At 27.7% G+C, this 15,174-nt stretch overlaps 1 protein-coding gene across 1 annotated transcript; it reads right to left on the bottom strand.

The window, feature by feature from the left end:
* Positions 1 to 859: 859 nt before the first annotated feature.
* Positions 860 to 6,988, bottom strand: LOC111641791 (kynurenine formamidase-like). The gene is made up of 7 exons (XM_023388014.1): positions 6,748 to 6,988; positions 6,227 to 6,328; positions 6,108 to 6,156; positions 3,694 to 3,779; positions 3,407 to 3,485; positions 1,005 to 1,105; positions 860 to 933 (listed from the first exon to the last, which is right to left on the bottom strand). Exons 1-7 carry the CDS (start codon positions 6,986 to 6,988, stop codon positions 860 to 862), a joined length of 732 nt encoding a protein of 243 aa, XP_023243782.1.
* Between the last annotated feature and the right edge of the window lie 8,186 nt (positions 6,989 to 15,174).

Raw genomic sequence — 15,174 nt, 5'->3', positions numbered from 1 at the left:
AAATAAAATAAATAATTTTAAATCTTATCAGATAAGTTTAAAATTAAATTATTATTTACTTACCTATTATTAATTCAGACTTAACACAAGTTAATTACATAAAAGTATTATTAATTGCACGTTCACTAAACAATAGTTTCAACTGCATAACACGTAACGTTAGCAGTGTAAAGTGTAGAACTTTCTTCCTCTCACTTCCTACATTTATTTATGTCTCACAGTCAACTACCTGATTATTAGTTGCAGGTCAATTTCAATAGCCTTAAGCGAATTTGTAAAATTAGACAAGAGTTATTCTAAATTTATCGAATTTTATAAATTTAGATTAATATACTTTTTGTATTAATTCGAGTTCTCATAAAGAGGTTAAAAAATAATATTTAAAACAATAGGGTGAATCATAAATTTCACTATTTACATTTATATATAGGTTATACTGTCATATAGAAATTAATTGCACAAATTTCATATGTGTCTACTTTCAACTAATGTAGCTCCAGCTACTTAGTTCTATAACTAATCGGTATGTTGTGATGATTGAACTTGTTCTTTTTAATACTGTACTCGATATTCAGATGATAGTAATACAGTAACATGAAACATTAACGGTTTTTTTATTGTCTTTTTTTAGTTTTATTTAAATAAAACTAACCACGATTTGCTTTTTTTTTCATAAGCTGTTGATTCACAACCAGTAGAATAATAAAGCAAGAGATTTAAATCTGCAATAGCCAGTGGAAACACGTTTAGATTTTGCAACAGGCTAACAGGATGTAGCGCTGTAGGAATAAGCCACTGGTATCTCCATGTTTGATATGGATAGTGTAGTATATCAACAAGACGGAACTCCTGTTTACTTTCAAACAAACGTCAGAAACATCTCTACATTCGTTAAAGCTGTAACATCGTATAGTCCAGATACGAGTGCAATCCCTTAAATAGATGAAAAATTAATATCATCGATTTTTTTTCTAGCATATTAATTATAAATTAAACTTAATTACCTTTTAGATAATGAGAATATTTTTCTTGAGTCATCCAACTCGATGATATAAACATGGCTGCTAAATGCGCTCCTCCTGAATGTCCCATTAGATAAATTCCTCTAAATAATTTGCAAAAATAATTATTTATTCTATATAGTAAAATATTTAATAAAAGATTTGAGATAATATTTTATAAATAAATAGCACACGAACTCAAAAATTCGTATATCTAATTCAAATAAATAACGAAGACAGAAAATATAGAATAACCCAAAAATCACTTAACTGAATATTTTATTAATTAATTATAAACTGTTGAACTTTGCAAAAATATGCGTTAACTGACTTTTATGCCATTTTAAATATTTTCTTGTGAATAAAAAAAATCAGTCTTTCGAATTTTTATTGAATTTATATCATAAATAATTCGACTATATTTAGTATACAGTTATAATAACTACTGTACTTACTAATTATTTATCTATTTATTATTGAATATTTCTTATGATGGTTCAAAGAAAAAAGATAGAAGTGCAATTAGAAAGGAAATCTTTATTTAAAAAAACCACAGTGTTTCCCCAAAAATAAGACCGGGTCTTATATTAATTTTTGCTCCAAAAGATGCATTAGATCTTATTTTAAGGGGGAGATCTCGTTCGCTTGGGTATTTTCAAATATGTAAAATAAATGATAATATAAATTATAATTAAGTATTAATGTCAATAATAATATTCATTTATATTTAATTAACTTATATATTAATATTATTATTTTACAATTCTATACGACCGTCGTCGGTTGCAACGGACGTATTCATGTAACTGACGATCTTAACTGGGGCTTATTTTATGGGTAGGGATTATTTTCGAGGAAATACGGTATAACATATATTATATAGGACATTAACTTCTCTGGTTTGGTTATATTTCTCGGATGGAAGCATAATGTTTGTCACTTGTGTTGCTGAATAGAAGAATGGACGGATGAAGGCAATCTGGAAAACTCTAATTAATTGGGTCAAATCCTTGCCTTCCAGAACAATATTTTATGAATTCTATCAAAGTGGACAAATGCATAAAACAGGAACCAATGGAAAAACCAATCCATATGAGAATCAATCCATCATGAGGAGGATCAATGGACTCCTCATCCGTCCATTGATGGATCAATTCATCAATGGACGGATGAGGAGAAGGAAGAAGAAGAAATTATACAGTTGGATAATATATTCAAAACCATTACTAGCATTGTTATTTTAAAATAACAAAAAAATCTACAGTAGATACGTTTCTTAATTTCATAAGACATTAAACAAATTTATTGTGGCAGCAGTCAATTAAATCTAATAAGCGGCTTTTAAAATAATTGTGTTAAATCTAAAGATTATATTCGAATTTATCTAATTTTCTGTAGATATAAACAAAAATTTACCTTGGTTTATTAAACTTCAGGTTTTTACTCAAGATAAATAATAGTGTTGGTTAAACAATATTTATTGAGTAGAATGTAGATAACAAACGATTACTTTGATTTATTTTTTCACATAAGAATTTTTATCTATGTAATACTGAGATCGGTTTTTATAGAGAAATTATTAAAGATCAAGCAGCCTGATGGAGGATCATTAAAAATAGCAACCCGATATAAAAATAAAATAAGTGGAAAGGAAAGAAAAATTGCTACCTCCAAATAAGCAGGAATAGAAGAAGAAAAGGTATATTAAGTACTGTATTATGATATTTTATATTAATAAATACTCATTTTTGCGATATTGTTGGACACAAAATATATACGCATAATTATTTTGAACGAGAAACTCTAAACGTAGATCTACCGATTCGCTCGCTACTCAGATAGATCTATGAATTCTATTGTAAACAAGTGCTTAACGCCATCTCTTGACCACACCAATATTTATTTTACACTGTTATATAATTTTCTATTTTTATTTATTTATTTATTTAATTTGTCGCATAATTCAATGTTTTCACGCAATTTTTCACACAATCGGTTTAGTATGGTGTTTTTGCGTGTAAATTAAAAAAATAAATGCACAATTTCATATATAGGCTACTTGTTGACAAAAATAGTTACGCATGAAGGAGGAGTTTGAATCATTAAATAATGTTTATTATAATTATTTAATTAATTTTAATGTGATTATTGTTTTAAATTAATAACAATGGAAGTGCTACTTATCAATAATTGTGTTTTGTGTAAGAACTAATTAGTCCAAGATAACGCTTGCCTTGTTTTTGTACTAATTACTTCTTATAGGAAACAGGTTTCATCCACAGGCAACTCACAAAGCGGTTTCAGAATTGACTACTTCTTAATAATATTAATTCAAAACAATAATCTACAATAAATAAATAATTAGATCAGACAGATTAGACAACGTTTTATCTATTGAGGTTTACCTGGAACCTCTTCTCTTTCCATAATAAACAATCCACGTCATTGCTTGTTGGATCTCCTGGAGCATTGTATCTAACGATACTGAATAAATTAAAATTTTATTATTAATATCAAATTATTATTAACAGATACATGTAAATATTTAGATTAATGAAATGTAAGTATTAATTTCTCCTCTAGAAATTTAATTAGGAAAAATGGCAAATTTAAAGTATTTTTTACATTAATTAAAAATGTTTGAATGGGAAATTTTCATTATTTATATGTTAAATTTATTTATTGTTCGTACCTTTTTCGGAAGCGTCGTATCCTACTACAATAGATATCACTCCCGCTTCAAAAAATGGTTTCACAAAAAAGCTTGAAGATTCAATGCTGAAATATTTTATAATTTACTATTAAAGTATTAAAATAATGATTTAAATTATTAAATTTTAATGCTCTAAATTCTATCAGTTACAAAATGAATCAAATGCAACTTTAGATCGAGGAATGATCACATGATAGGATCAATCTAGCTTCATAAAGGAACCAAACTCATCCCTCACCCATATTGCACGAGTGAACGAGTTAGTGCCTAAAAAGATTAAATTCAGCCCGGCCATAGAATACACAATACTATTATTTTATTTAAAGTTCACTAAAATTCCCTTTGTAATATAAGAGAAATCTAAAACAAAACAATTCAATATTACATACATTTTCTTATATAAATTAATAAGTTGTCGTAACTTAAAAATATTGACTGATTTATTAGCTGATTGAAAATTAATAAATTCATTGATTTTATGATATTTAATAAATAAATATTGAAAAATAATTTCTGTTTACTGTTTAAAATGTTTGGTTTTGATGAAGTACGCAACACACAGGCGATCTGACGAGGGAAGATGCCTTCGGAAGAATTTTCGACCACTATTTAGGCGTTAGAAACGTGAAGAAAACTAGAAAAACTTAATTTGACTTGAACCCGCGACCCACCAACTACTAATGTTTAGAGGTTTTATCCACTGGCTCACTGGCGGGACTTAAAATGTTTGAAATAGTATTAAATTATTAAACAAGAGAATTTTATTTGTCTTCAGCTTTTTCAATGACCTATATATGGTCGTAATTTCTTATCATCTCCACTCTCTTCTTTAGTTTATTTTCTTTCCTGTCAATCTTTTTTCCTTCAGATCAGCCTTTCATGATCCTTACAACATTTGTTTTCCTTTTTCCTTTGACTTCTACCTCAATCATTATCCTACACACATAGTTTTTATCCCTTCTCATAATATGGTCATACAACTACTACTCTTTAGCCCTGTTTGACATTTCTATAGCCATTTTTTTGATAACGAACATTATTGTATGTGATTATTATTGAATAATTTTTAAATATATTTAATGAAAATATACTAAAAGACGTTATATATTATATAAATAAATATTTAATTATATAAAACTTATTTCAAGAAATGACTTTTTTATATATGACTTTTTAAACTTTTAATTGATTATCTATTGTCTTATTAATTTCGTTACCTACATTCAAAATAGGTTATATTTTTTATTATTGCATTATTATATTATAATAAAAACATACACGTTTAAAAAGTTTCAGTTGTAAAACTTATATTTTTAATATTGATTTAAAATAACATCAATTTTCTTTTTCTTTTTTTTCTATACTGTACATTATTATTTTCTTAGCTGTTATGACAGAGGGGAAAGTATGTCAATCAGTCAAAAAATGACCCCTTCACCTAATATTTTACATATTTGGACTCAGGGGACCTTGAAACGTCGAGATTGTAATGTTTTTTTGTATGTATGGATGTTTGTATTTGTTTGTTTTTAGTAGTTTGTGTGTGGGGTAGGCAAGATTTTGTTCACCCACTTTGACGCTTAATAACTCCTGTGTCTTTTGTCGAAAATTTCTAAAATTTTGCAAGGAAGTTTGTGTATTAGGGAGATTTATACTATTAAATTTTGGCTGTTAAAAGTCAAGAGAGGAAAGTGATAGAGGGGATCGTGCTTCACATCTCGAGTGGGGCCGGACCTAATGACGATTTTACTCGTTATTAGCATTTACATTTTTATTTTTATAAAATTCATTTCTATACTCAAAGTTAAGTTTTTGCCATTTTAGAGTAACTAATAATATAAAAATTATTTTAAATAAAATCTCCTAACAGATGGTGCCACACGCAATTTTAAAGTTTGGCCTGGAAAGTTACTCAACTCTTTTCTAGATTTTTTCAGGATCTTGTCATGTATTTATTCACTTACGTTTAATAAATATTTTCACAACTTTTCGAAGTGAAAAGTTTAATTTAAAAGATGCATTTTTAACTTAGATTTTGATCAATCTGGTTCAAAGAGTTCATGCATTAGCTAGTGTGTTTTTGTATTTGAATAAAGCCATATTCTGGTTAATACTATATTTTAATTATTTTTATAGATATAAATTACACCCTGACATAGAAATAAAAAATGATAAAAACAATAGAACCAACATTTCCAAAAAATACATCTAGAAATTTATTTATTTATTTTCAGAGGATTAATCTAACTAAAGATAAAACTATTATATTTATACTGCTAATACTGATGAGCATTTAAATAACAATTATATAGAATAATAAATAAAAGAAATTATTAACTTAAATTTATATAAAAATCGTGTATAACTATTAAATATAATATAAAAGTTAGTACTTTCCGTGTATCCATCTGCCTCCATGAATATATACAATTATAGGAGCATCTAAATAAATTAAATTTTATATTAGGATTAAATTAATCATTTATTTTATTAATCTGAGTAATTTACTAACGTTTAGGAAGGACTTTTTCACCAAAAATATTCAAAACTTTATTTCCTTCAAGTGCGTACTCTATACTTCTAAAAGGAATGGATTTCTTGACAATTTTACTTTCTAGAAGGAATCTAGATTTTAATTTTTACTTGAAGAATAAATATATAGTACATTAATTATCATTAACATAAAATCTATATAGCAATTTATTATGGTAATTATTATTTTCGTTACATTTATTTTCTCAATTACTATTAAAATGATCAACATTTAAGATGTTTCAATTAACAATTTTCTCATAAATTTAAAAAAAATTTAAAAATTGTTTTACTTATACAAAAAAATGGCCCAAAATTCAGTTAACGGGAATAGAACAGTTACATGTTATTGAAGTTGTTACAAACCGCTCCTAAAATAAAATATATTTCGGTTAGCTGACTTTTGAGCCATCCTGTATTTTGTTATAAATGTTTATAAAACTAATCCTGTTTGGAAATCAATTAGTTTATAACTGAAATGTATAATATAATTGATATAACCTTTAGAAATAAATTTTATATAATATTTTTCGCTTTCTTCTGGTGTTTTTCTGGATGGAGAACGACGAGCAGGAGTTTTTGAAACTGGTTTTAATCCTATAGGTGGTACAGGTGCTATAGGTGCTATCTGTCCTACAGGAGGTATAGGTCCTACAGGAGGTATAGGTCCTATAGGAGGTATAGGTCCTACAGGACCTATAATAGGTATTCGTGGTAAATGTGGAGAAGAAAATATTCGCATCCTAGGAATTGTTCTAACAGGTGGTAATATCCTAAGTAGTGGAGACCTTCCCATTAAACGTGAAAACGCACCTGGACCTAGAGAAACCGTTGGTCTTTCTAATGTACTTAACTAGAAACACGTGGAATAAATTACTTAGATTAACAATAACATTTAAATATAATAAAAAATGAAAAATTTACCAACCGGAAATGGCCCCCTTCTTAAAGTACTAGCCAAAGTTAATAACATACCCAATGCGCGTAAAAGTGGCATGCTTAATCTTCAATTAAGTAAAATAAAATCTAAATAAAAAAATTTATAAAATATTTCAATTAATTAATTTTGATTTTATCGTTTAATTATTATTAAAGCTTATTATTTTTATATAAAAAGGACTTTTTTTTAAAATTTACCAATACAATTATACAAAAGACCAATTTTAGTAATATAAATTATAATAACATATTATTAATTTTTCTAAATATTTTTATATTTAGTATATTAATAAATAAATAAAATAAATAATTTTAAATCTTATCAGATAAGTTTAAAATTAAATTATTATTTACTTACCTATTATTAATTCAGACTTAACACAAGTTAATTACATAAAAGTATTATTAATTGCACGTTCACTAAACAATACTTTCAACTGCATAACACGTAACGTTAGCAGTGTAAAGTGTAGAACTTTCTTCCTCTCACTTCCTATATTTATTTATGTCTCACAGTCAACTACCTGATTATTAGTTGCAGGTCAATTTCAATAGCCTTAAGCGAATTTGTAAAATTAGACAAGAGTTATTCTAAATTTATCGAATTTTATAAATTTAGATTAATATACTTTTTGTATTAATTCGAGTTCTCATAAAGAGGTTAAAAAATAATATTTAAAACAATAGGGTGAATCATAAATTTCACTATTTACATTTATATATAGGTTATACTGTCATATAGAAATTAATTGCACAAATTTCATATGTGTCTACTTTCAACTAATGTAGCTCCAGCTACTTAGTTCTATAACTAATCGGTATGTTGTGATGATTGAACTTGTTCTTTTTAATACTGTACTCGATATTCAGATGATAGTAATACAGTAACATGAAACATTAACGGTTTTTTTATTGTCTTTTTTTAGTTTTATTTAAATAAAACTAACCACGATTTGCTTTTTTTTTCATAAGCTGTTGATTCACAACCAGTAGAATAATAAAGCAAGAGATTTAAATCTGCAATAGCCAGTGGAAACACGTTTAGATTTTGCAACAGGCTAACAGGATGTAGCGCTGTAGGAATAAGCCACTGGTATCTCCATGTTTGATATGGATAGTGTAGTATATCAACAAGACGGAACTCCTGTTTACTTTCAAACAAACGTCAGAAACATCTTAGATATGTAGTTTCTGGGCGCTGAATTGGACGTAAAGGCCCGTACGAATGATTTGCTAAATCCCGTGATCTAAAACCTCTTAATTTCTTCTCATGACGACATTTAAAAGCATCCGTTTACCGGGAGTCTTTGCAAACTGTGGATGAATTCCGAGAAAAAAATTCCACAAACTTGCTAAGAAATACCCCACCAAAATTATGGAAGCTGTCATTATTTTGATCATCTGCTCTGAAATGTAAATAAGAAACTATTCTAAATGGGGAACACAGAAAAGTATCAATTACTGAATTTTCATACAATTAACCAATAATAAACCTAATAGTACCAATGAATGAAATACTAAGTAAAATTAATACACTAATTCATTAAGATTTTTTAATTCTAAACGAAATTCAGCAAGGAAATTTTGTAGAATTAAATTATCTTGTCTTTCATGATTATCTCTTCTTTTTTTAGTAGCCGTTAAATTAAATACTAATTATCAGTTCTGACCTGCACGCTAATACAAACTTCGCAAGACTTATATTGACTTTACATGAATGTGCCCTTGATGCTTTGCTTACAAGATCCTCCACACAATCTTCTAACTTGTAAAGCTCATTTCTTCTTCAGCTTTTTTGTATAAATTTATATTTTTATTAAATAGTATTCTGCATTATAATATATTATACGTAAACTATGTCTAAATGGTTTGATTAATATACATTTTACTTAAATTCGTTTGAATCTTCAATAAACAATGACCACTTCGGAACAACGACTATCTTTATGTTTCTATCAGTGGCAATTGTTCAGAGGTTTGACCGTATATGTATTAAATGAATATATTGTATTAACATTTATATTGATGTATATTGTTTAATAATCAATAGAGAAAATAACCAGTTTGATAACGTTATGACCTTTTTATATTTTATCTTTTAAACAGAATAATCATAATTGCCCTAAATTAAAGTTAGTTTTTTAATGCAGTCATTAAATTAATTTAGAATTTAAAATATCGTATTAAACAAACCAAAAACTTAAAAAGCTGGAAAGAGTTCTCGATTGACATTTCCGGCATTCGAACATAAGGTTAAGAAAACCAGGAAGCCCAATAATTTTTAATTATACTGCTTTATAAAATTTAAATAATAGCAAAAGTTTAAAATTTTGTTGAATTACGATAAAATCTTTATTTGAATACAAAATATGTAAGTTTAAAAAAAACACTATGATACATTATCTCAAAGTTAAAATTGTGTGTGGCGCAATCTGTTATGAAGTGTTATTAAAGCAAAATAAGACCTAATTTTGAGAAAAGAGATGCGTTTTTAAAAATATTCTAAATTCCAATAACCAGTAAAATTTTCATTAAGTTCGACCCCATTAGAAATATGACACATGACTTCTCTCTATCTCACTACCCCTCGACCTTTAACCACCAAAATTTAATAGCATTAATGCCCCATATATTGAAATAATCTTGTCAAGTTTAAAATTTTTAGTTTATCCAATCCTGAGATAAGAAAAATAGACGTCGACACACAAACAAAATTTTTGTAAGGTTACTTTTACATTTTTGGGGCTCTTGGAATGCCAAAATATAAAATTGCAAGAAGAAAATAACCGGGAGGGTAGAATTTATCCTGGTAACTTTTCCTCGGGTATCGGATATGGTATCGTTTTATTTTTCACAGACAGATAAAGTTCGACCGAAATGGAATTTTACACTGTTTTCGGTTAAGTTAAACTTATACAAAACATATTAATGACCAAATATCAATAAATGTATTACGCCAAATTTTATTTCCAGAATCTATATATGCTTAGTATTCTAATTACAACTTACAAATTAATATTTAGTTAAACATTATGCAATATTTTTCTTTGTTAATCAACTTGAACCACCAGTGATAATTAAAAGGAGCTACAATTTGCGCTGACATTTGTATAATTTGAACACAATAAAAAACTTTCAATGTAAAGACACTGCTTTATCTCTTCACCAACGATTTCTTATCCACCCCTATCCTATTTATAATAGTAGTACCCTATTTATTTTAAAATGGAATAATTAAAAATATTCAGGAGAATATTCTATATTTTATCCACTAAAAATCAGTAAAATTCATGATTTTTATTTCACAATCTATTGTAATTAAAATTTTAGGTTATTGTACCGGAATTTTTAATTATTAACGAGTATTCATTATATTGTGACATCATCACAATACCGAGCTGAAATTTTTAATCATATTTTTAATTTATTTAATTTAGAATATACGCTCGTCACCTTAAATTACTGTAGTAATGTCTTGCCCCTGTATATCATACTTTTCCTTTAACAATAGAGTCGTGACGATCAATCTATCTAACACCTTTCAGGATAAATCTTTGAAATAAAATAACGTAATTTCCGGTGCAAATCGGAAGTTAGTGTATAGTTAATAGGGGCTTCTTATCTCAAGTTTTTCATATCTGGTCTCGGCTTTCATCTGTCTAACTCCGTTCTCGAGATTAAGAAAGGACAGACAGACAAATGGACGTCTGTTGGAATTTATAGGTCAACAATTTTTTCAAATTGCAACCCAGTTAGAAGTCTATTAAATCAAAATTGTCATATCAATGTCGATATTTGAGTTAATACTGAAATTCCTTCGATATATCGACATTCGCTATATCGGTGTATCGATTTCCGTTTGATATATCGGTTAACGCACAGCACTATTATTAACCCAAATTTTAAAACAATATAGCAACAGTTTGTTTTTATTTTAAATACTCTAGTTTTAGACACGTCTCAATAAAATTTAATCGACACAAATACATTAGCTTTATCTATATTTACATTAACAATGAAGTTTTAAATACATGAAAACTGTTACGTTTCATATAATAACGTTAATTTGATTTAAAAATAAATGTGTTTTTACAAGGAAAGAAACGAAAAGAATAATATGAAACAAATGTAAAACGTGAATCCCAGACCCTTGTAAAAGGGTCTACTTTTAACTAAAACATTTATACTTATTATAAACTAGCTGCGTGTACTCGGCGTTGCTCGGACTTTTGAAGCTGAGGGATTTCTTGTGTTGAAAGAGAGTAATAAAAATAATAGTCTTACTAATTAAAATGTACAGTATATTTATTGACCTGAGTATTTACAATAATGAAACTGCAAAACACAAAAACGTACTCGGGATTAAGATAAGAGATAGTAGTCTTTAGGGGTGGTTGAAGGTGGGGATCATCACAATATTTTTTCTAAGGCGTCGAAGAATGGCTAATTTGTTGAGGATACGTTGAATGGTATAAAAGCTTTTACCTAACATACATACATTTTTTGACTGTTATGTATCTAAAGGGAGCATTTTGTTCTACGAGCATTAAGAAGGCCTTTTCATATATTTATTATGTTTCCCATTCTTATTTTAAACAAATCAATTGGAAAAAGCAGGACCGAAAACCACGAAAACTTCTGAGTCTAATCTCAGCTTAATTCGAATTCATTTGGCAAGTTTATGAATATAAATACTAGGGCCATTTAATTTATACGAATATAAGTATAAGTGCCTTTTCTCCTCGTCATCCGGCCATCTCTTTATATAGTTGTAAAAAGCACGGAATAATTTTAAATGTTTTTAATGCCCTTGATGCTTTGCTTACAAGATCCTCCACACAATCTTCTAACTTGTAAAGCTCATTTCTTCTTCAGCTTTTTTGTATAAATTTATATTTTTATTAAATAGTATTCTGCATTATAATATATTATACGTAAACTATGTCTAAATGGTTTGATTAATATACATTTTACTTAAATTCGTTTGAATCTTCAATAAACAATGACCACTTTTGTGATTAAAAATTGCATCCCGGCATTGTGATGTTGTCGCAATAAATAATTGTTCGTTCTTTATTAAGTTTTCTCACAAAGAAATTGGTTAAAATTTGTCACCCTTCTTCAATTTATTTCCGGTAAAATCGAATTAATTACTAATTTTTCACGATAAATTTTTAACAACTCAATGTATATCGTAGTTTCCCATTAATTGAGATGCATGAAGAATAGGATCATGAAAGGAGGGGAAATTTTTGAATGAAAATGTTTAATTATGAGCAAACCTTGAATGTTAAAATATTTTATTAAAAACCCGTAAAACGAACAGAATAAGGTTTAAGGTATTGTTTCTTTTAATTGTTTAAATCTGAATAACCAGTGATGGATCTACTATAATACTGTACAAGCTTAGGTTTAGGGCCCCTAATTCGGGAGGAACCCTGATAAAGAGAATTTTTATATTATTATTTATTATAAAATGGGGAAAAGCTTAATTTTGAGAGTAGAGATAAATATTTATAAACATTTGTAAATGATAATAACGAGTAAAATCTTCATTAAGTCTCTCCCCATTTGAGATATGATACATGACCCTTTTATCTCCCCATCCCCTTACCATACAAAACCAAAATTTAATTGCATCAATCTCCTAATACACAAACCTCCCAGTAAAATTTCAAAAAATTTTGACAAAAGGCAGAGGAGTTATAAAGTTTCAAATGTAGTGGACAAAATAGTGGATTGACAAACTTTTATAAATTATAACTAGCTGCAAATATCCGCTTCTCTGGGTTTTTATTTGTTCGTACATTTATATGTAATATAGTTTGTATTTTTTTTTACATAAAAGACTGTTTATCTTTCTCTGCCTACCATATACAAACACCATTCATGTGTGATGTGTAGTTTTGGCTAAAAAGTGAAATATAGGGACACACACGTCCATTTATATATATATAGCTATTGATATAGATATAGATAGATGTAGATAGATATAGATATAGATGAACTTTTCAACAATACTATGCCCAATTGTATTCAAATTCTTTCGTTTCTGTTTCATTGTTTATTTTACTTTTCGTTATTTTTGTGTATTATACTGCACTAGCCACCATATAAAAAGGAGAAGATTGATATAATCGACAATTAGGACGAAAAATTGAATTTTATCGTTTTTTTTTGTATGAAAAAAACACAGCAAAATATATACATATATAATGGCTTGCCTTTTTTGTAACCTGTTACCAATGAAATTGTTGGTTTATTTCAGAAAAATAAACAGTTTTGTCAACTAATTTGTAACTTATACTTTATATTGTAGTCTATTACCCCATCGTTTATAACAATATAATACTTTACTCAGAATTCGTATTGTATATTCAAATCACGACAACTTTTCTTTCATTACTGCAAATCATTCTCCAGTTCCTAAAACTTATGTATCAATTTGTGCGATCTTTACTGAAATAATTGCATAAATCTTGTAAGTTTGGTATGCATATTTTCATTCGGAAAATGTTTTGATTCATGCTGTAACAGAGAGTAAGTTACTTTGTGGTTAATACTAGAAAGTTAATCACACATTAACATCTGTAAAATTGAAAGTATTAACAAAGATTATTTTTAATTACTTCTCTAAGATTTCAATGAAATTGTTTTCCTTTCCTTCACCTAGTTGAAAGATATTTTTTCGATCAGGTTTATGATTGATAAAATTAATTTATGGTGTGTTCACAGTGTATTTCATAGAAAATTCAATGTATTAATTCGTTGTAATAACGGACAGCCAGATGCCCGACCGGAATAGAATCTGGACAGATGAAATGATCTCAGGAATTTCTGGGCATTGGTCCATCCGGATATTTCGGGCCTTCTCTCTCACCAAGCGGCCAATTTAGCAAGCCCATTGTGGGCCTGGCCGAACCCATAATAGGCTTGCTGAAAAGATTCATAGGGAGAAGAATTAAATAACGATAATCACATCATTTGCAATGTGTAGATTTAATTACTATTTATAATTTATACAAAATGTCTTCTACGAAAAGATGTTCTACAAATATCCCACATTTACAGGAGATTTTGCTAATTTAAGAAGTCACTAAATCTCCTTTTATTTTAAAATGTCTTATAATTTAAAAAAACAAACTATTTATCTTTCAAATAAAAATTAATATTCAATAATTTATAAGAGAAGCAATTTGCCGGGCTGCAATTTTTAAATCATGTTTTAAATTTATTTAATTTAAAATATATTCTCTCCGCCTCAAATTAGTAGTGGCTTGCCGCTGAACATCATACTTTAACAATAGAGCCGTGCCGGTCATCTATCTTACATCGTTCAGGGAAAATTTAGAATTAAAATAGCGTGACTTCCTGTTTGTATCGGAAGTTCTTGTATAGTTAATCAAGACTTCTTGCCACTATGGTTTTCACTTCTGGTTTTGTCTTTCATCTATCTAACTTCGTACTCAAGATTAAAGGAAGTCAGCCGGTCAGACAGTCGACAGTAGTAATTTATAAGTCCAAAATTTTTCAAATTGCAGCACAATATTAATATTCCACAAATTTCGTTTATAACGAGAAAATTTATATACAGTAAACGATATAGTTTTATATACTTATAGCAGAAAATATATTCAATTCACTTAATCAAAACTATTGTATTCGTTTACAACTGATAGAACACTAAAAGTATGTCACTTATCTACTTTAATCTAGGCAAAGTACTTAACTAGAAATACTTTATACGAAGAATGTCAACATCAAATACAATCAAGAGAAAAATTGAACATAATTTATTAAAAGAATTTATTTCCAAGAGTAAAATCAAATCAATAAATGTTTTCGTTTAACTGTATAAATATAATGTAGAATTTTCATTTAATACATTGCACAGAGTCAAATAAACTTATTATTTTCCAATAAAATAAACAATCCAGCTTTAAATATAATACAGTATTTTTAATGCTTACGAAACCTTAAATTTTAATG

This window comes from Centruroides sculpturatus, unplaced genomic scaffold, assembly GCF_000671375.1.
Source record: "Centruroides sculpturatus isolate CEXI.00-Female unplaced genomic scaffold, Cexi_2.0 scaffold1614, whole genome shotgun sequence".
Lineage (NCBI taxonomy): Eukaryota > Metazoa > Arthropoda > Arachnida > Scorpiones > Buthidae > Centruroides > Centruroides sculpturatus.
This window is presented reverse-complemented; position numbering and strand designations above follow the sequence as displayed.